Genomic DNA, 24365 nt, shown 5'->3' on the forward strand with positions numbered 1-24365 from the left:
CCAGCTCGCAATGGTAGAAGTCAAACATCAGATGGGAAATGACTTTATTGCTCATATGACACGTTTCAGAATTTATCCATCATCAGATAGCCAGGGGCAATTACTGCGCAGAGACATGAGGCTTTTTAAGTTGCATGTGAAACAAACATTTGCAGATTAGTCTATGAATATTTGTTTCACATACAACTTGAAATGCCACATCTATGTGAAGTAATCGCTCCTGGCTGTCTGATGATGGGTAAATTCCAAAATGCATCATATGAGCAATAATATCTTCCTTGCCTGGTGTTTGACTTTTACCATTGTGGTCCAGGGAGCTTGAATGCAGAATTACTGAATGTTTCAATTTCAAGTTTGACATTGGATATCAAACAAAATATTATTCATGTGATATAATTAGAAATTAACAATTTTTGGGCTTTTTTCCTTTAGTTTTACTATGAAACCTTACTTCTTGCCAAATTTTATCATTTTAGATTGTTGGGACGTACCTATAGCTTTCGATGAGTGAGTTTTTGAGTATCAAAAAATGTGACATAAATGGCCATAACTTTTAATTGCATTGACTTAGAAGTTAATGTGTACTATACCACTAAGTGATCATAGATTAGTATGTGACATAAATTTCAACTTGATATGCCTACCGGTTCCTGAGAAAAAGGGGTCTTAACAGACAGGAAATCAGATGAGACATGCCAATTTATATATATAATGTATATCATTACAGATTTACGGCTTTCAGATTCTCTCCTTTTGTTGCACTGTAAAACCTTCCTTTTTGCCAAATTTCATGATCCTAGGCCAACAGGAAGTATCTTGTAGGTTTAGATGAGTGAGTTTGCGACAGTCTAAATATGTGACGTAAATGGGCATATCTTGTGATTACATTGACTTAGTAGCTAATGTTTATTATACTGCCAAGGGACCATAGACTTTAGTATATGACATATATTTCAAGTTGGTACATCTACCTGTTCATGAGAAAAAGGAGTATTAACAGACATGGAGTCAGGTGAGAAATGACAAAAAAATTTCTTCATTGATAATTACAAATTTACAGTGTTTGGATTTGTCCTTTGTCTGTCTAGTGAAACCTTCCTTTTTGCCAAATTTCATGGTTCTAGGCCAAGGGAAAGTACTCTATAGGTTTTGATGAGTGGGTTTGTAAATATGAAAATATGTGACATAAATGGCCATATCTTTTGACTGCATTGACTTAGAAGCTTCAATTTTTTTACTACTAAGGGATCATAGAACTTAGTATGTGGCATAAATTTCAACTTGATGCTTCTACCCATTAGTAAGAAAAAGGGGTCTTAACAGACAGAGAGTCAGATAAAAAATGACAAAAAAAATTTTCCTGTAATATAATTACCAATTTACAGTTTTTGGAGTTTTTATCTTTGGCTGTACTGTGAAACCTTCCTTTTTACCAAATTCATCATTCTAGGCCAATAGGAAGTACCCTGTAAGTATTGATAATTGAGTTTGCAAGTATTAAACTATGTGACATAAATGGCCATATCTTCCCATTGCATTGACTTAGAAGTTCGAATTTTGTACATGCCAAGGTACCACAGACTTCAGTATGTGACATAAATTTTTGACTTGATAATCTACCCATCCCTTAGAAAAAAGGTTTTTAAATGTTGGATAGAGAGATAGACAACAAAGGGATCCTATAAAGGTTCCGTTTTTACCAATTGAGACACGGAACCCTAAAAGTAGTAAGCTTAAAGATTTTTCACTGCAAGACAGAGAAAGTAATTTATTTGTGTTGTACTGACTAAGAAATAGGTAAAGTAATTACTCCAGGTCCAGGTAGTTATAATAGGTATCCTTATGCATTATTTAGTGTGAGTATTTTAAATATTGCAATTAACATAAATGCAGAACAATCTGTGAATGTAGAATATATGGTACACAGTAAGGTGCATTATTTATGTAATAATTTCATGTCTGGCACAAGTCTTTTTTCTTCCAGAATTTAATTTCATCCCACGACAAAATCTGCTCTCTTAAAAAATTTGTGCAAAAGTGGTTAATTTACTGTACACTTGCAAGTGAAGTATTTGAGTGATAATTAGATGTCTTGAATATTTTCCTATTTTCAGAATTTGGTTTTACCAAATCTGTCTTCCTCTTCACGGGTTCAGCACAAAGATCTCCAACCCATTAGCCCCGCTTTCCTTAAAATGACACCAGTATGCAGTTTAGAGCCAGAATGTACCAAAATGAACTCATCAGAGAGCAAAGGAAAAATACAGTTGCCCCAAGCAAAAGGTTCACCAAGTGGAAGTAGATGTGTAAGCCTTATGAGTTCCTCAGAACATGCACCGACACCTGCTGGTGTGTGTCCTGTTTTACAGTGTGACCTAAGTAACCCAACAGTTGCTGACAGTGCACCTGATTTTCAAATACAAGCTGCAGTCAATGAGAAGTGTGCTGAGATTGGCAAAACCAATCAGATTAAATATGTTCCTATATTCAAGAAGCGTGTTTGTGTACCCTACAGAAGAACTCTGGAAGGACAACATGAATCAGCAAAGAATGATATTAATAACAGCTCTAGTAAATATGCAGAAAAATGTGATCAGCTAACAGGACAAAGCACTACAGAGAAACATTCTACTTCTCTGTCACAGTTACTGATGCAAACCCATGAGTCTTCGGCTCCTGCTACACTTCAAGTTCCTGTAAGTAATGTTTTCTGAGTCATAAATTTACAGATATATATTGAAACACATGTGTTCTCTACAATCTTTCTGTTTTAGGTTCCGAGTGGTCAACTCCAAGTAAAATTCATTGCACATACCTTACAGAATCCATTGCTAAATAGTGTCCCAAGTTTAAAGAGAAGTGTTCAAACGTCATCACCTTCATCAGCGGTAACCTCTTAGTATTAATTAAGTGAAAAGTGTTGTAGTGTGCATGTTGCATTGATGATATACTATTTTATCTACAAATTATGTTAAAAGTAGTCACAATTATTGTAATCTTCTGCATCTACATCTACATACATACTCTGCAAGCCAGCATATGGGTGCAGGGTGGAGAGTAACTTGCATCACATCTTTTTATTCCACAAATAAACCAAGGGAAAAACAATTCTCCCAATAAACCAAAGTCAACCATTTGCATTCCGCACAACCTACCTTACATGCTTGTTTCACTTCAAGTCACTTTGCAGTGCTGCTCCAATCGACCTGACTGTGTAGAGTGGTACACCACTAACCCTGAATTTGAAGAGTGTAGGATTGTTTTTTCTACTCACCCTGCATTAACTTAAAGTTTAGGGCAAACTGCCATTCTTCATACCAAGTAGAAACTCGTTAGTCATCCTGTCTCCTCTTACAGTAACTCAAAAATAACACTTTCCCAAAAACTACAGCTTCATCATTAAACAGTCGCAAATTGCTGCTCACCCAATACATCAGATCATTTATGGATGTAGAGAATGAGAGGCCCCACTTCCCTGGGACACTCCTGTTGATACCTTTTTCTCCGATGAACACTCAGCATCCAGAACTATAAGTATTCAAGCCACTCATGTATCTGAGAAGCTGTTCCATCTGCTTGAACTTTTATTAACAGTTTGCAGTGTGGCACAGTGCCAAATGTGGGAATATGCTGTTGCCTATCATCCATGGTACACAAGAAATCAAGCATTAAAAGAGCAAGTTTACTTTTGTATGAGCAATGATTTATAAATCTTTGTTGATTTGTGGATAGAAGTTTTATTATATTTGAAATTAGGATCTGCTGTCCATTAAGGACATTGGTCTGTAATTTTGCAGATCACTTCTTTTATCCTTCTTATACATGGGAGCTACTAAAATTAGAGGGGCTGACAACAATTTTCAAGAGTTGTCAGGAGATTTCCATGTGGGGAGGAGGCTGCAGCAGGGAGATGTGATCTCTGCACGACTCTTTAACTTAGCGCTATAGAAGGTAATTCAGCAAACCGTGGGGAAACTGGCAGGTCCACGTGGTGGCATACATTGATGACACAACATTAATTGCAAAGAATATCAGAGCCTTGAAAGATAATTATACTGCATTGGAGGAAGCAGTGTGGAAGTTAGGACTAGAAGTTAATACAGGTAAAACAAAGTATACAATGATGGGAGATACTGGTGGTGATAGAGGAGAGACTTCAATAGAAATAAATGGGAAAGAGTACCATAGATTGGAAAAGTTTAAAATACCTGGGCTTGGTAGTAACAGAAGATAAAAGGACAGCAGCAGAAATTCAAGATTCAGTATTATTATCATTTACAGAATATATTAAAGTCCAGAAATGTTAGGAGAAGTACCAAAATCCAAATACATTTGACCATATTAAGACCTCTAGTAATGTATGGATTGCAAGGCTGAGTGATAACCACAAAGGATGAAGTTTGGTTATTGAAATGGGAAAGGAAGATTTTGAAAAGACATTTGGGATGGTGAGTAAGGAAGGGAGCTGGAGAATAAAGACAAATGCACAACTACAGACACTTTTTGGATAGATGAAAATTGTTGTGAAAATTGACAAGAAAGAATAAGATGGGCTGGGCATGTACAGAGAATGACACAAATTCAAAGTGTTAAAAAAGTGTGTATAGAAAAGGCCAAAGGGAGAAGAGGAAGTCCCAGGAAAATGTGGTTTGAACATTAAGAGGAGGAGCTCAAAACACTGGGAGTCAGGAATTGGAGAAGGAAAGTGGTGGACAGAAAAGACTGAAGGAAGGTGACAAAGGAGGCCAAGGTTCTACAAGCACTGTAGCACCCACCAGTATGTATATGGGAGCTTGGTATATGAGAGCTTGGTGGAACCTGAAGTGGAAAGCTCTGAAATATTTAACAAGGCATAGTACATGTATTGGAAAGACTGGTTAGATATTATTGACTGAGATCCAGCCAACAGCCACACAAAAGTTTTCACATCAACATATGAAGTGTTCAAAACTAAATACACTTTTGTGCGAAAGTAAATAGAAAATTGGAGTAGGGCAAAAGGAAGAACCACAAGGGTCAAATACAACACACTATTCATATCCAGGATTAAATTTAACTGGTTAAATGCTACAAATGAAGTTTTGATTCCTGGTGAAATAATAAAATTTCATTAACTTTTAATTAGTCTCAGACTGCTTGATTCGGCACATTATTTCATGTAACTATACAGAGTCAGTTCTGGATAGTTGGCAGTGGACTGGGACTGTGCTTGTTGTGTGAAGACACAAAGCTGATTGAAACCAGAAGTGAACAGTAGCAAAATATTAAAATATGTTGGACATTTATGTTGCGCAGACACACGTGAAATAAGGGAAACCTACAACAGATGATATGTGGGAGCACAGAAACATGAATAGAAAACAGCATTCAACTAGCTTTAGAACACTACCTCTTTTTCTAGCAAAAGTAAACACATTCTCAAACACACAATCATACAGACACCCAAATGTACACTATTGTGACAATGACAAGACTAATTATTGATACTTGATTATTGAAAGCAGTTGCCTGGGATGACGGAGGTGGGGAGGGTTACAGAAGAATGCAAGGAGGGCATAGCAAGAAAGAGGCAGGTCTTTGGACAGCTGACTCTGTGGCCACACAAGATGAAGGGAGTACAGAGGGTACTGCAAAACAGATGTAGGAAGAGGGAGATGGTGGGAAAAACTGAGGGGGAGAAAGGGAGAAAATGGTGAAGATGTGGGAGAAAAGGAGAGGAGAGAGAAGTGAGACAGGTTGAAAAATGGGGAGAGAGGTGGGTGGGTGGGGGGGGGGGGGGGCCTCCGCCACAGCGCTCATGAATCATAGTGACTATGTAGCTGAGGGCCTCCATCAACTTTCTGACACCTCTGCATACAAATGTTACAACCATGATCACATCCCGGAAGTTCTACATGACCTCAAACAGCTCCTGAAGACCTTAGGTCCATGCCAAGACCTGACACCAAAACCCTTTTCCATCCTCACACCAACAAACCCTGCACTCTTACCTTTCACCCATTCCCAAAACTCCACAATCCCAAACCTACAGATTTTCCTCTTGGTCGGCACACTGTGGCTGAGTGCAATGCTTCCCCTCCAAACTACTGTCCGTAAGCTCCTATCCTGCGTTCAAGACACTGCTCACTTCCTTCACCACCACTGTGGATGCAACATCCTCGTACACCAACATCCCCCATGCCCATGTCCTTCTGGTCATGGGACACTATCTGTACCAACATCCTCCAGGCACCAAACCCAACACCTCTTTCCTAATCCTCCTAGACAACCAAGTCCTGACCCACAATAATATCTCTTTCAAAGGACAAATCTACAAACAAGTCTGTGGTACTGCCATAAATACTCACATAGCACTGTCCTGCGCCACCTTATTTATGGGCTATCTGGAGGAATCCTTCCTGCTCAGTCAGTGCCAAAACCTCTTGTCCGGTTCAGTTTCCTTTACAACATTTTCATGATCTAGGTTCATGGCAAGGACATCCTTTGCTCTTTCTTCCATAACCTCAACGCCAACTCCCAACTCCACTTCACCTGGTGCTTCTCAATTCAATAATACACCTTCGTAGGTGTCGAGCTCCACTTGTCAGATGATTCCATAGGCACAGGTGTCCTTGTCAACCACCAACAGTACATCTACATCTACATTTATACTCCACAAGCCACCCAATAGTGCATGGCGGAGGGCACTTTACGTGCCACTGTCATTACCTCCCTTTCCTGTTCCACTCGCATATGGTTCGTGGGAAGAACGACTGCCAGAAAGCCTCTGTGCGTGTTCAAATCTCTCTAATTTTACAATCTTGATCTCCTCGGGAGGTATAAGTAGGGGGAAACAATATATTCGATCTTGCAGAGTCTGCCACTTGAGTTTGCTAAACATCTCCGTAATGCTATCACGCCTACTACATAACCCTGTGACAAAACGTGTGGCTCTTCTTCGGATCTTCTCTATCTCCTCTGTCAACCCAACCTGGTACGGATCCCACACTGATGAGCAATACTCAAGTATAGGTCGAACAAGTGTTTTGTAAGCCACCTCTTTTGTTGATGGACTACATTTTCTAAGGACTCTCCCAATGAATCTCAACCTGGCACCCGCCTTACCAACAATTAATTTTATATGATCATTCCACTTCAAATTGTTCCGCACGCATATTCCCAGATATTTTACAGAAGTAACTGCTACCCGTGTTTGTTCCACTATCATATAATCGTACAATAAAGGATCCTTCGTTGTATGTATTCGCAATACATTACATGTGTCTATGTTAAGGGTCAGTTGCCACTCCCTGCACCAAGTGCCTATCCACTGCAGATCTTCCTGCATTTCACTGCAATTTTCTAATGCTGCAACTTCTCTGTATACTACAGCATCATCCGCGAAAAGCCACATGGAACTTCTGACACTATCTACTAGGTCATTTATATATATTGTGAAAAGCAATGGTCCCATAACATTCCCCTGTGGCACGCCAGAGGTTACTTTAATGTCTAGACGTCTCTTCGTTGATACCTACATGCTGTGTTCTGTTTGCTAAAAACTCTTCAATCCAGCCACACAGCTGGTCTGATATTCCGAGGGCTCTTACTTTGTTTATCAGGCGACAGTGCGGAACTGTATCGAACGCCTTCCGGAAGTCAAGGAAAATAGCATCTACCTGGGAGCCTGTATCTAATATTTTCTGGGTCTCATGAACGAATAAAGCGAGTTGGGTCTCACACGATCACTGTTTCCGGAATCCATGTTGATTCCTACAGAGTAGATTCTGGGTTTCCAGAAATGACATGATACATGAGCAAAAAATGATGTTCTAAAATTCTACAACAGATCGATGTCAGAGATATAGTTTTGCACATCTGCTCGACAACCCTTCTTGAAAACTGGAACTACCTGTGCTCTTTTCCAATCATTTGGAACCTTCCGTCCTCTAGAGACTTGCAGTACACGGCTGTTAGGAGGAGGGCAAGTTCTTTCACATACTGTGTGTAGAATCGAATTGGTATCCCGTCAGGTCCACAGCTGTCACTCATTCCGTGTGAAAATGTCTCTTTCTTACGGAATCACCATATCTGAAGTGTATAGCAGGAGTTTTCAAAATATACCAATAATCTTATTGGCAGACAGTATCCTATCCAGCTCATCCATGAACAGATCTCCCATGCCGTCTCCTTCTCTGACATGAGTAAACCTGTTAATCAGCCACAGACCAGCACTCCTCTGATCACCCAGTATCACCCTGGCCTTGAAAAGCTCAACTGTGTCCTTCACCAGGGCTCCCATTACCTCTCGCCATGCCCTGAGATGAAGGATATCCTACCCACATCCACCAAGAAAGTATTCCGCTGCCCACCCAATCTACAAAATCTCTTTTTCCATCCTTATTATTATCCTATTCCCAGTCCTGCATCCCATTAGTCATTCGCTTGTGGTCGTCCATGTGCAAGACTTGCCCCATACACCCACCCACTACCTCTTACCAAAGTCCAGTGACTGGCATTTCCTACTAAATAAAAGGCAGGGCCATATATGGAAGCAGCCTGTTGGTCATTGTGAATGCAAAGTCCTTATACAATTACAAAGAAATTTATTCCACATATTAGGGAAGTGAAAATATACCAGTGATTGGAATTACAGAACTGTACATTCAGTTTGACTGTGAGAATTCAGTACAGTGTGAGGCCACCATATGCTGCAGTCAGAGCCTCTACATATCATGGCATGGAATCAAAGAGGGCATGTATCTGTTGCTGGGGAACACACTGCCACACAGTTTGTGAGTGCATCCACAAAGCATCTGCCCTGGTTGTAGGAGAACCAGAATAAACAAGTTGCCGACCAACCATATCTCAGACATACTCAATGGGCAATATCTGAGGTGATCATGCCGGCCAGGGAAGCAGTAGTACCCTTTGCTCGTGGAAGAAAGCTTGCACATTTCTCATCACATGTGCCTGGGCATTGTCTTGCTGAAACATGGGATGTGGTGCTGCTGGAGAAGGGGTAGTGCACTGGCTCTAAAACCTCTTTGATGTAGTGGTTGCTGTTCAGATTGCCCCAGTATTTAGGAGACTGGATTGCAAGTCATAGCCAATGGCATGCCAAACCATCACTTTTGTGCTTGTCTGCTATGTTGCTCAATAATCAAACAATGGAAAATCAGATGGAATGTAACAATATTATGAGTAGGAAAGTTGCTACTCATCATATAGTAGTCACAGATAGGCACAACAAAAAGTTGTTCACACTCAAAGCTTTTGGCCAATGGCCTTTGTCAACAACAGACACACATATGCACACACACACACACTCAAGCAAATGCAACCCACACACACGACTGCAGTCTCAGGCAACTGAAGCCACACCCAGTTGCTTGTGACTGCAGTCATGTGTGTGAGTTGCGTTTGCATTAATGTGTTTGTGCGTATGTGTGTCTATTGTTGACAAAGGCCATTGGCTGAAAGCTTTGAGTGTGAAAATCTTTTTGTTGCACCTATCTGCAACTCAGCATCTCTGCTATATGGTCAGTAGCAACTTTCCTTCTCATAATATTGTTGCTCAATAATGTAGTCTGGCTGACTGTGTTCACCACTGTAGAATCTAACAAGTAAGTGGCCATCAGTGTAGGGAATGCTGAAGAGGAACTCATCTGTAAGCACTTTATTTTGCCAGTGATGGTATTCTATTCGCTTAGTATCTAAGGTGCTAAACATGGCATGTGGTGCTGCTTGGAGAAGGGGTTGTGCACTGGGCTCTAAAACCTCCATGATGTAGTGGTTGTTGTTCAGACCACCCCCAATATTTAGAAGACTGGATTGCAAATCATAGCCAATGGCATCCCAAACCATCACTTTTGTGCTTGTCTGCTTTATTGCACAATAATATAGTTTGGCCGACTGTGTTCGCCATGGTAGAATCGAACAAGTAAGTGGCAATCTGTGTAGGAAATGCTGAAGAGGGACTCATCCATAAGCACTTTATTTTGCCAGTGATGGTGTTCTACTCCCTTAGTATGTAAGGTGTTGGTGGTTTCTGGTTGATGGAACCCAACACAATGGCATTGTGCCACCCTTAGCAGATAGTGTTTTAACATCAGTGCAGACACGTAAACACCCACTGCAGTGCTCCAACATCAAGGCTACAGTGTGAATGAAGGTGTTCTGTTGTTTACAGATATGTGGACAAGATGGTAGTCATTCAGTGCTGGGGTCACATTTTGTGGTCGAGCACCCACTCATCTCTGTGTACAACCCTCTTCTATCCATTGGTTCCACACATACATCACAGCCATTGCAGCATAGCTGTACAAGCCACAATATCACGGTACCACAGGCCTGTTTCCCAGAAACCAATTATTCTTCCTATTTGAACTGAATGACTTGCTGATATAGTGCCATTAACTTTGGCGAGGCCTACCAGCACTTGCTTGCATGTTTCTACTGTTTAACGGGTCTGCACCAACTATGCATTGTGTAATACTGACTCTTCTATCCGCTGGTTCCACACAACTCTCATTGCAGCATACCCTGTATGAGTCACTGTGTCAGGTACAGGAAACCCATTACCCAGAGATCAATCATTCTGCCCATTTGAACTGACTCACAAGATGATATTGCACCATTTAATGCTGGTGAGCCATACTGGCAGTTGATTGACCATTTCTTACTTTGTTTTATGGCTCTGCAGTGACTGATCATCATGACCTGTGTGGTCACACAATAGAGGGTACTGCTGGGAAAGTGTGTACTCCATCTCTTTCCAAACTTAATCACTTATTATAGGTCCGTTGTTCCACATCCTCTGATTTTTGAGTGATTTTGAACATTCCTTCAGGATGTTGCCATTTTCACAAACATTAGTATAGATATATTTTGCTAGTGTCTGTTGGTGAAGCTAACAGCTATCTTGTGATACTCACATTGCCTTGTCCCCAACAACATCTCCAAAACAGTTGATAATAGCACCCAAGGTGATGGTATACTATTTGATTTCCAGAAGGCATCTGATAAAGCCCCACATTGATGCTTACTGCATGAAATATGATCTTACTGAAAATAGAACTATTTTTTTGACTAAACTGCAGACTTTTGAAAAGAGAGAACTCAACACAATGTTTCTCAATGGGGCAAAATTGACTGATGAAAAAATATTTTGAAAGTGTCCCAGGAGATTCTAATAGTGCCATTAATATTCATGATATGTATATGACTGATCTTGTGCATGACATTGGAAGCTTCGTAAGTCTGTTTGCAGATGATGCTGTTGCAGAGGATTGATACTTGGTATAGGGACTGGCAGTTAGTTGACCCTCAACATAAACATATAATTTACTGCACATAAATAGGTGGAAAGACACATTATTGTAAGAACAATAAAATGTCTGGGAGTATTTGTCTATAACAACCTGAACCAGTACAATCATATAAAACTATTTGTAGGATAAACAGATGCCAAGCTGGGTAAGAACCATAAAATATCTGGGAGTATCTGTCCAAAACAACCCGAACTGGAACAGTCACATAAATCTAACTGTGGGAAAACCAGATGCCAGGATGAGATTCAGGAGAAGAATCCTAAAGAAACATAATTCATCCCTCCATCAGGAAGCTTTAAAAAATCTTTGTTCAACTAGTTCTTTAGTATTGTTCATCGGTCTGAGAACTTAGCAGGAAGGATAAACATAAGAAATTCAGAAAATCCAAAGAAAATGCGTGTTTGTCATCAAGTCTTAATTTTGTAAGTACAAGAGCATCATGGAGATATTCATTTAACATTAGTGCCAAACATCGCTTGGGCGTTTACAGATAAAAATTCCAAAAGCATGCATTCCTGAAAGAGTCAGACAACACCTTACTTCATCCCTCATATATATTGCAAATGACAGGAATGATAGGAAAATTAAGAAAAATTCCAACTCTTACTGATGCTTACCACATGTCATTTTTCCTCCTCAAGTCATTTTTCCATTGTTGGAATGGATAATGATGTGAATTATAGTAATTAAATGAGGCTTTTTTTTAAAAAGTAATCTAGTAGAATAAATCTGGTCATGACAATGTTATGGGATTTTTGTGAAGTGTGAATCCATTAGAGTCATTGGGAGTTTGCTTACTGAAAAATTTACAGCCAAAACAGAGATGTCTTCTGGAGGAAGTAAAAGTGTCTTTCACAAAGCTTTTAACTTGGAAGAGATGCTAGGTTGACTGTACACTGGGTACCTTCACATAATCCTCATATTACATGCCTCTAGTGTTTGCTCTTCTGACTGCAAATCATTCATCCATTCAGTCAGATATAACTTTGAAGAATGAAATAATACTTTTTTTTCTTCTTTGCCCTTTACACCCCATTTGCGTATGTTTAGATTTTGCTGTTGGTTACTATTCCAAGCAGTACACTAATCTGTACGTATTTCTCAATTTCTCTAGTATTTTCATTAGAGATTATTTCTCCATAAATGTTACTTTCATATTCGAAGAAACTTAAATAAGTTACTGACATCATTTTAAATGCGTTACGAATAGCACTTCTGTTCACCCTGAGGGTGACTGCTGCCAGACATGAAATTTTCTGTCCAGTTACATGTCTAGCTGAAAGTGTATCACTTACTTGTAGAACAATAGCCATAAATTAAATTTTAAAGACCAAAATGTGAGGAACACAGTACGTACTTGACCTTTATTATTTTTCGAAATTTATGTATACACCTTGCAAGCCACTATACACTGAGGTGACAAAAGTCATGGGTTAGTGATGTGCACATATACAGATGTTGACAGTATTGTGTACACAAGCTATCAAAGGGCAGTGCATTAGCAGAGCTGTCTTTTATACTCAGGTGATTCATGTGAAAAAGCTTCCAACATGATTATGGCCACATGGCGGAAATTAACAGACTTTGAACACAGAATTGTAGTTGGATCTATACATATGGGACACTCCATTTTGGAAATTGTTAGGGAATTCAGTATTCCAAGACCCACAGTGTCAACAGTGTGACAAGAATACCAGACTTCAGACATTACCTCTCAGCATGTACAACATGGTGGCTGATGGCCTCTGCTTAACTCCCGAGAGGAGTGGCATTTGTGTAGAGTTGTCAGTGCTGCCAGACAAGCAACACTGCATGAAATAACTGCAGAAATTCAATTTGGATGCATGACAAACATATCCATTAGGATAGTGCAGCGAAATTTGAGGTTAATGGGCTATGGCGGCAGACAACCGACGCGAGTGCCTTTCCTAACAGCACATCATCACCTGCAGTGCCTCTCCTGAGCTCGTGACCATATCATTTACACCATAGACAACTGAAAATCCATGACCTCATCAGATGAGTCCTGATTTCAATTGGTAAGAGCTGACGGTAGGGTTTGAGTGTGGCACAGATGCGATGAAGCCATGGACGCAAGTTGTCAACAAGACACTGCGCAAGCTCCATAATTGTGTGGGCTGTGTTTACATGAAATTGTCTCAATCCTCTAGTATAACTGAACTGATCATTCACTGGAAATGGTTACATTTGCTACTTGGAGACCATTTGCAGCCATTTATGGACTTCATGTTTCCAAACAATGATGACACTTTTATGGATCACAATGTGCCATGTCACTGGGCCATTACTGTTCACGATTGGTATGGAGAACATTGTGGACAATTCAGGCAAATGAATTGGTCACCCACATCACATCACATGAGTCGCATCGAACATTTATGGGACATGATTGAGAGGTCCATTTGTGGACAACATCCTGCACTGGCAACACTTTCACAATCATGGACAGATATTGAGGTGGCATGACTCAATATTTTTGCAGGGAACTTCCAACAACTTGTGGAGTCCATGTCATATCCCATAGTGGCACTATGTCAGCAAAAGGAGGTCCGACATGAAATTTTGGAGGTATCCCATGACTTTTCTCACTTAAGTGTATAGTGCTTAAAGAGAGCACTTTGTCAGTATTAGTGATTGTGTACTATTTCATGTATATATTGAGTGAAGGGAAAAAAGCTGTATGAGAGAGACCATCAAGGTAGTAGATTTGTCACACACAGTTCCTTAAATACTGGAGCTTGGAGCTCTAAATTTACCCAACAAGGCACCACAAGAAAAATCTTGCCATTTTTCTAAACATTCCCTTCATTTCCATGAGTGTTACTGTTTCACTTTTGTCGGGGTTGTCCAACTTTTAATGGTCCTAGCGACATGCATCTGAACATGTTTTATGTCAGCTATCTGATCTGGACTCCAAATTCTTAAAACTGGAAGTACTATACTCCGCTTAAAATAACTTTGAACTGGCCATCATGTCATTCCCTGCCAATGGCTTCATTTGGATACAGTATGAAGGGACATATGGTCAGCACATTGCTAGCCCAGCCATTGTCAATTACCCAGGCCTTGAAACCACTATTTCTCACTCAAGAAGCTCCACAATTGGCATCACGAGGCTGAGTACTTCATTCCCACAAAGAAAAAAAATCCCTGGTGGTACTAGAATTTGAACCAAGGTCCTCTACACAGCAGTCAGACACACTTTCCTTCTCATCCTGCCCAGTAAGTCTCCCCTGACTCAGGCTTATGGGTGACTTTTCCAAACTCTTACCATTTCTTACTCCTCACCAGTTCTTTTCCTTCACCCTCTTCCTTCCCCTTCAACCCTCCTGCCAGAAAAAGAAGCCATTGACTCTGAAAGCTTGAAAATTTCTGTATCTTTATATGTGTGTTCACCTGCCACTGTTCAATGAGCAGATTTTTTTTATCTATGCAATTACATTATAGTTTCAAACCCTGACTACTTAACTACAGATGCATATTTCTTTGAAAGGCAATGTTGATCCAGACAGAGGAACTGTTATCCTGCTCCAATTCCAAAATATCTTAGAAATCTATGGCAGTTATCAACTGTGTAATAATTCTATTGTTCTGCAGAGTGACTGTTGGTCCCAGCCACATAGAATCCACCACTGATATAGAACACTGCAGCATGCAGCAGCAAAAGAATATCTATGTTGTTATGTATTCTCTGAGTAAACCAATGGGATTCAGTATCTGTGAATGTTTTATTATGTATTCTTTTCAGTATTAAGTCTTGGTGAACAAGCACTTGCAACAGTCTTGTAATCTGTACACTTTCTAAGTCTCTGCTGCCCAATATGAGGCTTATATCTTCATTTTGATTTTTTTTCTGATATTGTATGTATTTTTTAGTTTCATGAAGCGTCAACTTCTTTGCCTTGGAACGTGAACATGTGCCTGAGAATTTATTCAATACTATCAAAATTCCTTCATTTTACTTACTATTACACTTGTGTCATTTGCAAACAGGGTGCATTTGACTACCTTATATTTGTTCTGAATATCATTTATGTAAAATGAGAGTGGCACTCTTGTTCAAACTTCCTTTGCATTGGACAGCATTCTCATTTCATGATTGTAATGAGCTGAAATAAGGTCCACAACCTGAGTCCATTTAGTGCTCCCTGGCTGTATAAAAGAAACTCATCATTGACAGCAACAGAAGTTGTAGAAAAATCTAACTTCCCTCATATGATAGGTTGCTTACTTTCTAAATATCTAATTATTCTTCAGTGTTATTTATTTTTATCACTTCTATGCGTTTGTTTCATTTAATTTGATTGATGTTCAGTAGCTTAGAGTCATTTAAGAATTTAGTTACACTGCTCCACCAGTCACTTTTGAAATGTGAGAAATGGAGAAATATTCCCTGCCTGAATGAAAAATTAATGTACAGTGATTTTGATTGTGAATGACACTGGTCTTCATCTGCATTTGCTGACGTTACATGTTTTTCACTTCATTTGTTTAAAGTGTTTCTATAGACAGATCTTAGACACATTTCTTATGATTTTTGAAGTTAAATATACGAGGGCAGTTCAATAAGTAATGCAACACATTTTTTTTCTGAAACAGGGGTTGTTTTATTCAGCATTGAAATACACCAGGTTATTCCCCAATCTTTTAGCTACACAACACTATTTTTCAACGTAATCTCCATTCAATGCTACGGCCTTACGCCACCTTGAAATGAGGGCCTGTATGCCTGCACGGTACCATTCCACTGGTCGATATCGGAGCCAACGTCGTACTGCATCAATAACTTCTTCATCATCCGGTAGTGCCTCCCACGGATTGCGTCCTTCATTGGGCCAAACATATGGAAATCCAATGGTGCGAGATCGGGGCTGTAGGGTGCATGAGGAAGAACAGTCCACTGAAGTTTTGTGAGCTCCTCTCGGGTGCAAAGACTTGTGTGAGGTCTTGCGTTGTCACGAAGAAGGAGAAGTTCGTTCAGATTTTTGTGCCTACGAACACGCTGAAGTTGTTTCTTCAATTTCTGAAGAGTAGCACAATACACTTCAGAGTTGATCGTTTGACCATAGGGAAGGACATCGAACAGAATAACCCCTTCAGCGTCCCAGAAGACTGTAACCATGACTTTACCGGCTGAGGGTATGGCTTTAAACTTTTTCTTGGTAGGGGAGTGGGTGTGGCGCCACTCCATTGATTGCTGTTTTGTTTCAGGTTCGAAGTGATGAACCCATGTTTCATCGCCTGTAACAATCTTTGACAAGAAATTGTCACCCTCAGCCACATGACGAGCAAGCAATTCCGCACAGATGGTTCTCCTTTGCTCTTTATGGTGTTCGGTTAGACAACGAGGGACCCAGCGGGAACAAACCTTTGAATATCCCAACTGGTGAACAATTGTGACAGCACTACCAACAGAGATGTCAAGTTGAGCACTGAGTTGTTTGATGGTGATCCGTCGATCATCTCGAACGAGTGTGTTCGCACGCTCCGTCATTGCAGGAGTCACAGCTGTGCACGGCCGGCCCGCACGCGGGAGATCAGACAGTCTTGCTTGACCTTGCGGCGATGATGACACACGCTTTGCCCAACGACTCACCGTGCTTTTGTCCACTGCCAGATCACCGTAGACATTCTGCAAGCGCCTATGAATATCTTGAGATGCCCTGGTTTTCCGCCAAAAGAAACTCGATCACTGCCCGTTGTTTGCAACGCACATCCGTTACAGACGCCATTTTAACAGCCCCGTACAGCGCTGCCGCCTGTCGGAAGTCAATGAAACTATACGAGACGAGAGAATGTTTGAAAATATTCCACAAGAAATTTCCGGTTTTTTCAACCAAAATTTGCCGAGAAAAAAAATGTGTTGCATTACTTATTGAACTGCCCTCGTATGATATGCACTTAGCAATAATTATCAGTGCAATTGGACAGCTTTTGTTCCCTCATGTCAATCTCTTCTGTACTTTTCAATACATTTTTATGACTTTCAGAGTTTTTCTTTTTCTACTGTTTACAATTTTTCATTTATACAGTAATCAAAAAGATTACTGCAAACATACCAAAACAAAAACTGTTTGTATGGCTTACTTAACACACAATACATTACTGCACTGAAGGACTGCTGAAGTTAGGTTTTGCAGGAGTGGTTATCACAGTCATATTTTCTGATGAAGCCACAGGTCTTTAAATTTACCTCAGCTAGAGAATAGATAATCACTCACTTGCATATAAATATTAGGCACACAAAGATCATACAAATCCCCTCTCATCTTCTGTTTTTGTTTATACACCCACTTACAACCACAGGAGAAAAAGAGATTGACCGATGGCTCACAGTGTTACTGAGAAAATGTGGATTAGTACTGGTAATAATCACAAAACCTTTGAGGCAGAGTGGATGCAAGAGAAACAAGAGGAAGATGGAGTATCCTGATGCAGGATCGAGAGGATGAGAGTAGAAAATGACAAGAGAAGAAAGGACAAGAACAAGGCAGAATGCACAGAATAAGAAAGTAGAAAGTGCAGGATAATGACTAGCAGCAGAGGATTAGGTCAGGGGGCTTAAGGGAACAGAAACTGTACTGGAGGGACAGTTCCCACCAGTCCAATTCAGAGAGCATAAAAATAATATAGTTACTGTAGAGGTCTGTAGTATGTGTTGAGGACAGCAGGTGTAGCAGTTGGTTGATTTTTGCTGTTAGTCACATTTAAATAATGGCTTTTTGTGTTGGGAGACAATTGTTCAGACATCATAGTTTGATAGAAAGCTGCTCAGTAGCAGCACAACTGGTAGAAGACATGGCTCTTCTTCTGGTTGAATATCAAAAGTCTGTTCAAAACTCAAATAGCATGTGATTTATGGTTGATACATCAGATCTTGCATCTGATGTGGGACATCTGCCAGGGAATGATTAATGGGGGAAGGATTGAGAACAGGAGTGGCATAATACCCTGATTAGATATTGCATGAATGACTGAATAAAACTTTGGGGGAAATCCTGAAGTTGACCCACAAAACATATTAGCATTGGCAATTGCAATCTTCCACATACCCATGGCAGAGCCATGACCTTGTTTCTAGTTTTAGCTTCAAGGGAAGTATAATTGTGGGTCACCATGTGGTTGGCTAAGATGATAGAAGTGAAGATACATGTCAGCATGGCTGGTTCAAAAACATTTCTCCAAACAAGCAACTTATCATATGGCACCGCCTCCCTTCCCATCCCCCCACCTCCAGCCCCTTTTCCATTGTACACTTTATCAATGTTAGTTCTTGCTATTAATTTTTATGTGCACTGTACATAAGTCTTACATGTGGGCACCCCTGGCACACTTCTCAGGTTGGTGCATCAAGCGGCCACTATTAATTGTGATATGCCCCACATAGAAATCTCAATTTGGTTCTCCGAGTCATGGCTTGTGTCATTTAGACCTAAAACTTGTCCTTTGTGTCAGGAGGGCACGTTTTGTTGCTAGTCAGTAGTTGGAACAGTCAAGAACAGTTTCAAATTATTTTAGTTTTCATACAAGAATAATTTCAGTAACGTACTAGAGAATCATATGCAGCTAAACTTAACCCAAATTAAATACAGTATTGCTAAGTAAAATACAACTTTAAAAGCAAGCAGAGCAGTTGAATATTATGTACAAAGATTTTTAGAGAGATGTTAAGTTTCTTAAACCATTGTTTATACTGCTTTATATTTATTTCTATATTGTGAATATGTTATTCACAGAATAATTTAGGAGTTTTTTCCCTTGAGTTTTGTTAGTATGCCAATCAGTAAAGCTGATAGATTGTTCTATGAGACATTTATTTTGCTGTCATGTGGTATTGTGATGTTGTGTTTCCATCACACAGCACAACAAGATGTTTGCAATTAAACAAAATAATTTTGCATCCTTGAAAATATTTTCCAACTGTAGAGGCTGTACAGATTTGAAGTGGGACAGATGTAAAATGTTGGAGAAATTTTGGGTCAATGACAAATTTAGAAAGGTCAGTGTCTTAATGCAGATTAATGTTTCAATCCGTTTAGCTCTTGCCTCATTCAAGACAGTGTCAACATAAATCTATGTCCTGAGCTTACAACACACTGCCTACTCCCACAAACAAACTGCCACTGACTTCATGGCTGAATTATGGTAAGAACTTTAAATGGATCAGTGAGTATTCATCACACATCTTGTTATGTACAAGATCACTTTTGGAGTGGCGTACTCATGGCATGTTTTTACTAATGCTGCATTCACCTAACAGTTGATCAGGTTAACCATTTTCTTGTGTTGTGTTAACAGTGGTTTAACTACATGAGTGGTATCTGGACATCCAGCCCTATGAAATTATATTAACCACACACAGTACTGGCATTCCTGAACCCTTGATGAAAGCAGATGAGTCCCCTGGTTACAGTGTGTGTCCTATAAACTGACACACCCTTATCTTTATTTGCATGTGCCAATTGACACTGTGTGTGACAGCATTATATAATGTCTTACTGAAAATATTTGTTTACAGGGCTCATGCTCTTCCCCACAGGGAAAGAATAGATAACAAGTGTTGCTGTCGTATGACAGTTTTCTGTAGATTTTCATGTAAAATCTGCTTTCCATAGAAAATTGGTTGCATGTGGGATGAATGTGAGTAAAAATGAGAAGCCAAAACCAAGTGCTTATTTTTACTATGCTGACAATATTTTGGCATACAAGGCAATGTGTGTTCCAACCTCCAACCAAGACCTATGTCTTGTTTCACCTATTTGAAGATGATCTGCCCTTATAGATCAGACATTTACCACAGTCCTTGAAAATGTGTTGTCATATACATCAATCAAGCAACTTGCATAATCAAACTCTAGTACCAGAAACATCAGTATCATACATAGCTTTTATAGTTTAGCAAAAATCTGCTTATCCAGGCAGTAACATACGAACTCTGGAACATGGCATTACAGACAAATTAATAAATCAAAATGGCAGATTCAAATCGAACAGTGTGTAGATATTCACATTAGGTCTACTCAAAGCAGGCGGCTGCGTGTCATAAAGCTAGTGGAAGTAGTAACTATTGCAAAGCATAGTACTGAAAATTTGGCTATCATATCCTTATCCTGTATTTGGTGTGACTTGATGCCACCAAGTGTACATAAAGACATCCTTGCCCTTCACACATGCTGTATCCTTCATTATGTGAATTCATTTGTTCATGGCAGCATAGTACGTTACTGAAATATTGTGTAATGTTGCAGCTTCACCTGACTGGAAACTGAAAACCATTTAGGTTCCCCAGGACAGCTTTAGACCATATTCAAGAAGTTTTTGATGTGCACATATTTCATTGGTCATTGTAAAATACTCCCTCTATTCCCCTTTTACTGTTTTATTGCATTTAATTTAAACTTTTTGAATTTCCATTCCTCTGTTGTTACTTTATGTGTGACCTAACCTTTTCCAGCAATTAAACTTTCAAGTACTGCTCAGTTTTCTGACGTATGAATTATCCTATGCCCAAACAGGTTCCAACAAGTAAGAAGCCTCGTCCACGCCCCCAAGTGCAGAATGATGTGGATGTTGAGATATTGGCACGCAACAATGACTTAGTGAAAGTCAACACTGTGACATTAGTCAGCTGGCTTCGACAGAAAAATGTACCCTGCAAAGTAAAAGACAAGAAAGGGGACCTAGTAGAAAAAGTGATGAATTATCTTAACAGTCAGAAAAATGATAGTCATTAATGCTTTGCACAGTAACAATTCTGATGAAGTCCTTCAGTGATATTTTACGAAGTTTTATTTGTTCAAATGGGATTTTACTACTGTTTCTCATTTTATAGTGCACAGTTTTAAAATACAGACAGTCCTAAAAGTGTGTGGAAATACAATGTCAGACAAAAAGTTTTTAATGTGAAAAATAATGAAAGTCTTTACCACAACTTCAGTATAACATTTGATCGTATACATGATAAAGTGATATGCATTGCATAACAAATATCTTTGCATAATTTCCTGTGTGAGATCAGTGTGAAAATGCAATAAGCCTTTTTAAAATATTCTGTCAGCTAACTACAGTTTTTCATGTCAATTTCGTGCTATAACAATTTTTTCCCCAAAAAAAAAGCTCATTTCTGTAGAGCCATATTTTTTCTCATGTACAAAGATGTTTTGAGTATCATGGTTAGATCAAGCTGTCAATGAAAAGTTCAGTTCTTAATTGTAAACAGTAAATATGTAATCTTTCTAACAGAGAATAAACTGCATTTATCAATGAAATTGTAAATATTACACTACTCTTGATATGTCCTTTGACTTTTCATTGCTCTTTTGTTGCTTCATGGGTAACATAAATTGTCAAGCTTTCAAGTCCTGCTGAATTTTATGACACATGAATCATTCTATGCCTGAAGAGATAAATGTAATGCCTCCATTGTAGTAATAAGTTGTAGTAGGAGCAGGAACACAGAAACCCATTTACCAAATAATTCACCTTTTGTTCCATTTTTGCCTTACATAATACATTTTATACTGTCTGCTTGGTCTGCCTTTTTTATACATCCCCGTTATTTCTCTTTTTACAACTCCATTGCAGTTTTATTAATATTCTGTCCACATGTTTCCCTGCAGCACCATAGTTAGATCTTATCAGTCTACTATACCTCATTAAATACCTTGACTTTTGCATAAAACTTAAGCAAGTTACCACCTTTCCATTCTAACATAATTCAGTTATTATCAGTACTACATGAGACATGCATCTTTTGCTAAGTGTGACACAAAGCTACAGACCAATGGTCTACAGCATCATTAGTTCATACTTTATTGCAAATGCCTTGGTGCATTAATCTCTGCAACTCCCCAGACTAAATGTATTACAGGTCATCCAAAGATCAACTGACTGCTAAATGAAGAGGTCGGTAGAAGACAGTGCCAACACATAAGAAAATCTTTACTGAGTTATTGCATGTTATATGTTTGATTAATTTCAAAGACAACACCATAAATACAATAAGACAAAGCAATTTGTGTAGTAGGTACTTCTTTCTAGTAGTAGATAAAGAACTACTTGTTATCAGCATGTGATGCATTTGGGGGGGGGGGGGGGGGGTACAGGATCAGACTAATCCTTACTAAACTAAGGGTTGTTACTTTGCCCCATCAAACCCTTCAGCTGACAATGTTGTTTACATACTTGAGGTTCATGCTTGCAAATGATCAGTGTGTTAGCTCATTTTGTTGATCCCAAGCTGAGACATGTAGAAGTACTCAGGCCTAGGCTGAGTCCACTGTGGGCTTAGTTTTGCCAAGGTTTAGCACTATTCACGTCTCCAAAATCCCTTCAGGCAGCTTACCATGGACTTTCTTGTTGGAGGCAATGCTGCCACTTACTGGTTCCCCAGAAGTTGATGTTTTGGGCCAGGTGGAAGACTGTTGGGAATTAAAACACCAGAGAACCACAAAAAGACTGCATTTACATATCCAGGCTAAGCTGACAATATCCTTGCATTCATATAAAATTGAAATACCTTATATTGCAATTGACTGATATGATCCTATTACATTTTTTAGAAGTGGTTCCATTCTGTTGTTTACAAATCAGGTCCAAAATTTATAATTTACACCAAATAGGTTCTTAGTATTTGCGACAAAATTTCATTGACAGTTGTGATGTCTGCCTGCCCCTCTATATAAAGATCTGTGTGACATTTGCCCATAACCTCTTTGATTTCAATTTCATTAGTATCTTACATCTACTGTTCATCCTTCAGTTTCATAATCAGTCCCTCCCTGAATACCAGATTATATGAAATACAGCTATTTTTCTCACACACAATGTCATTTTCATTCTGTGCACATATCATGAGTCCTGTCATATGTTTCTGGACTAAGACTGATTTTAGACTAAGTTCTCGGAAAAAGATAAAAATAGAAATTAGTATTCTACTGGTATCTTTGTCCAATGCTTCGGAGTTCTGGAAAACTGTATAATGCATTCCTTAATTTTTGGTTTAATATATTCTGTTTACCATATTATCTGTATGTTTTATGTTCCTAGTGAGCTGCGGCAGCCATTCTAAATTTATATAATTTCCTGTCTGAGGTCAATTTCCTGGAGCAAGGAATTGTTTGCCTTGGCCAGAAAAGACATGGTTTATATTTGTGGTATGATGTCAGAAAGTTACAAGACAGCTTCTGCAAGTACCTTTGTTGTACATGAATACAAGTACAGCATATATTCCATTGAGTTCACTGGTAGTACATCAGCTGTTACTAGCTTCCAGTTGTCAGTACTGCATGAAAACAAACCGTAGTCATCCAGAACTGTGAAAACAATCCCGACAGTACGTGCCACTCTTACCTGGTTCTTCTCCCTCTCTTCTATCAGTTCTACACTGCGAGGTTTCCAGATTGGTGAACGATGTTCAAGAACTGGTAGAACAAGTGCCTTATAAGCCTATTCCTACATGGACAATTTACATTTCTCTTAAGGTTCTTCCCATGAATCTGTCTGGCATCTGTATTTCTTACTATTTGTTTTACATGGCCATTCCACTTAAGGTCTTTGTGGGTAGTTACTCTTTGAGATCTTGTGGTAGATATTGTTTCGAGCAATTTGTCATCAATAGTGTACTCGCACAGTAGCAAGTTTATTTTCCTATGATACACACTATTCTACATTTATTCACATTCAGGATCAACTTTCAGAGCATGCACTATCCATCAATTCTCTGTAGATCATCCAGCAAATCAATACTGTCTTTTGGTGTTGCTGCTTTCTTATAGACAACCACATCATCTGCAACCAGTCTTAATGAGCTTTCGAAGCTTTCTACTAGATCCTTTATATACACTGTAAACAGCAACTGTCCTATAACACTTCGTTGGGGTAGTCTGGAAATTACCTTTACATCTGTTGATTTTGTTTTGTTAAAGATACATTCACATCTGGGACTTGTGTCGGTGCAAGTATGCCTGACGTGTATACACATCTCCAGTATGTGCATCGCAACTTGTAAGAGGACACTGCTTGCAAGTATCA

At 39.3% G+C, this 24365-nt stretch overlaps 1 protein-coding gene across 1 annotated transcript in view; it reads left to right on the forward strand.

Annotated features, from left to right (window-relative positions):
* The window catches only part of LOC126153762 (uncharacterized protein C18orf63-like), a 183427-nt gene extending 162264 nt beyond the window's left edge, over positions 1-21163 (forward strand). Inside the window, exons 7-9 of the mRNA XM_049916092.1 lie at positions 2115-2696; positions 2775-2888; positions 20849-21163. Coding sequence (XP_049772049.1) covers positions 2115-2696; positions 2775-2888; positions 20849-21067 — 915 coding nt within the window. The 3' untranslated portion in view covers positions 21068-21163. The remainder of the gene's footprint in view (positions 1-2114; positions 2697-2774; positions 2889-20848) is intronic.
* Positions 21164-24365: the final 3202 nt, after the last annotated feature.

The sequence above is a fragment of the Schistocerca cancellata genome, chromosome 2 (genome assembly GCF_023864275.1).
Source record: "Schistocerca cancellata isolate TAMUIC-IGC-003103 chromosome 2, iqSchCanc2.1, whole genome shotgun sequence".
Lineage (NCBI taxonomy): Eukaryota > Metazoa > Arthropoda > Insecta > Orthoptera > Acrididae > Schistocerca > Schistocerca cancellata.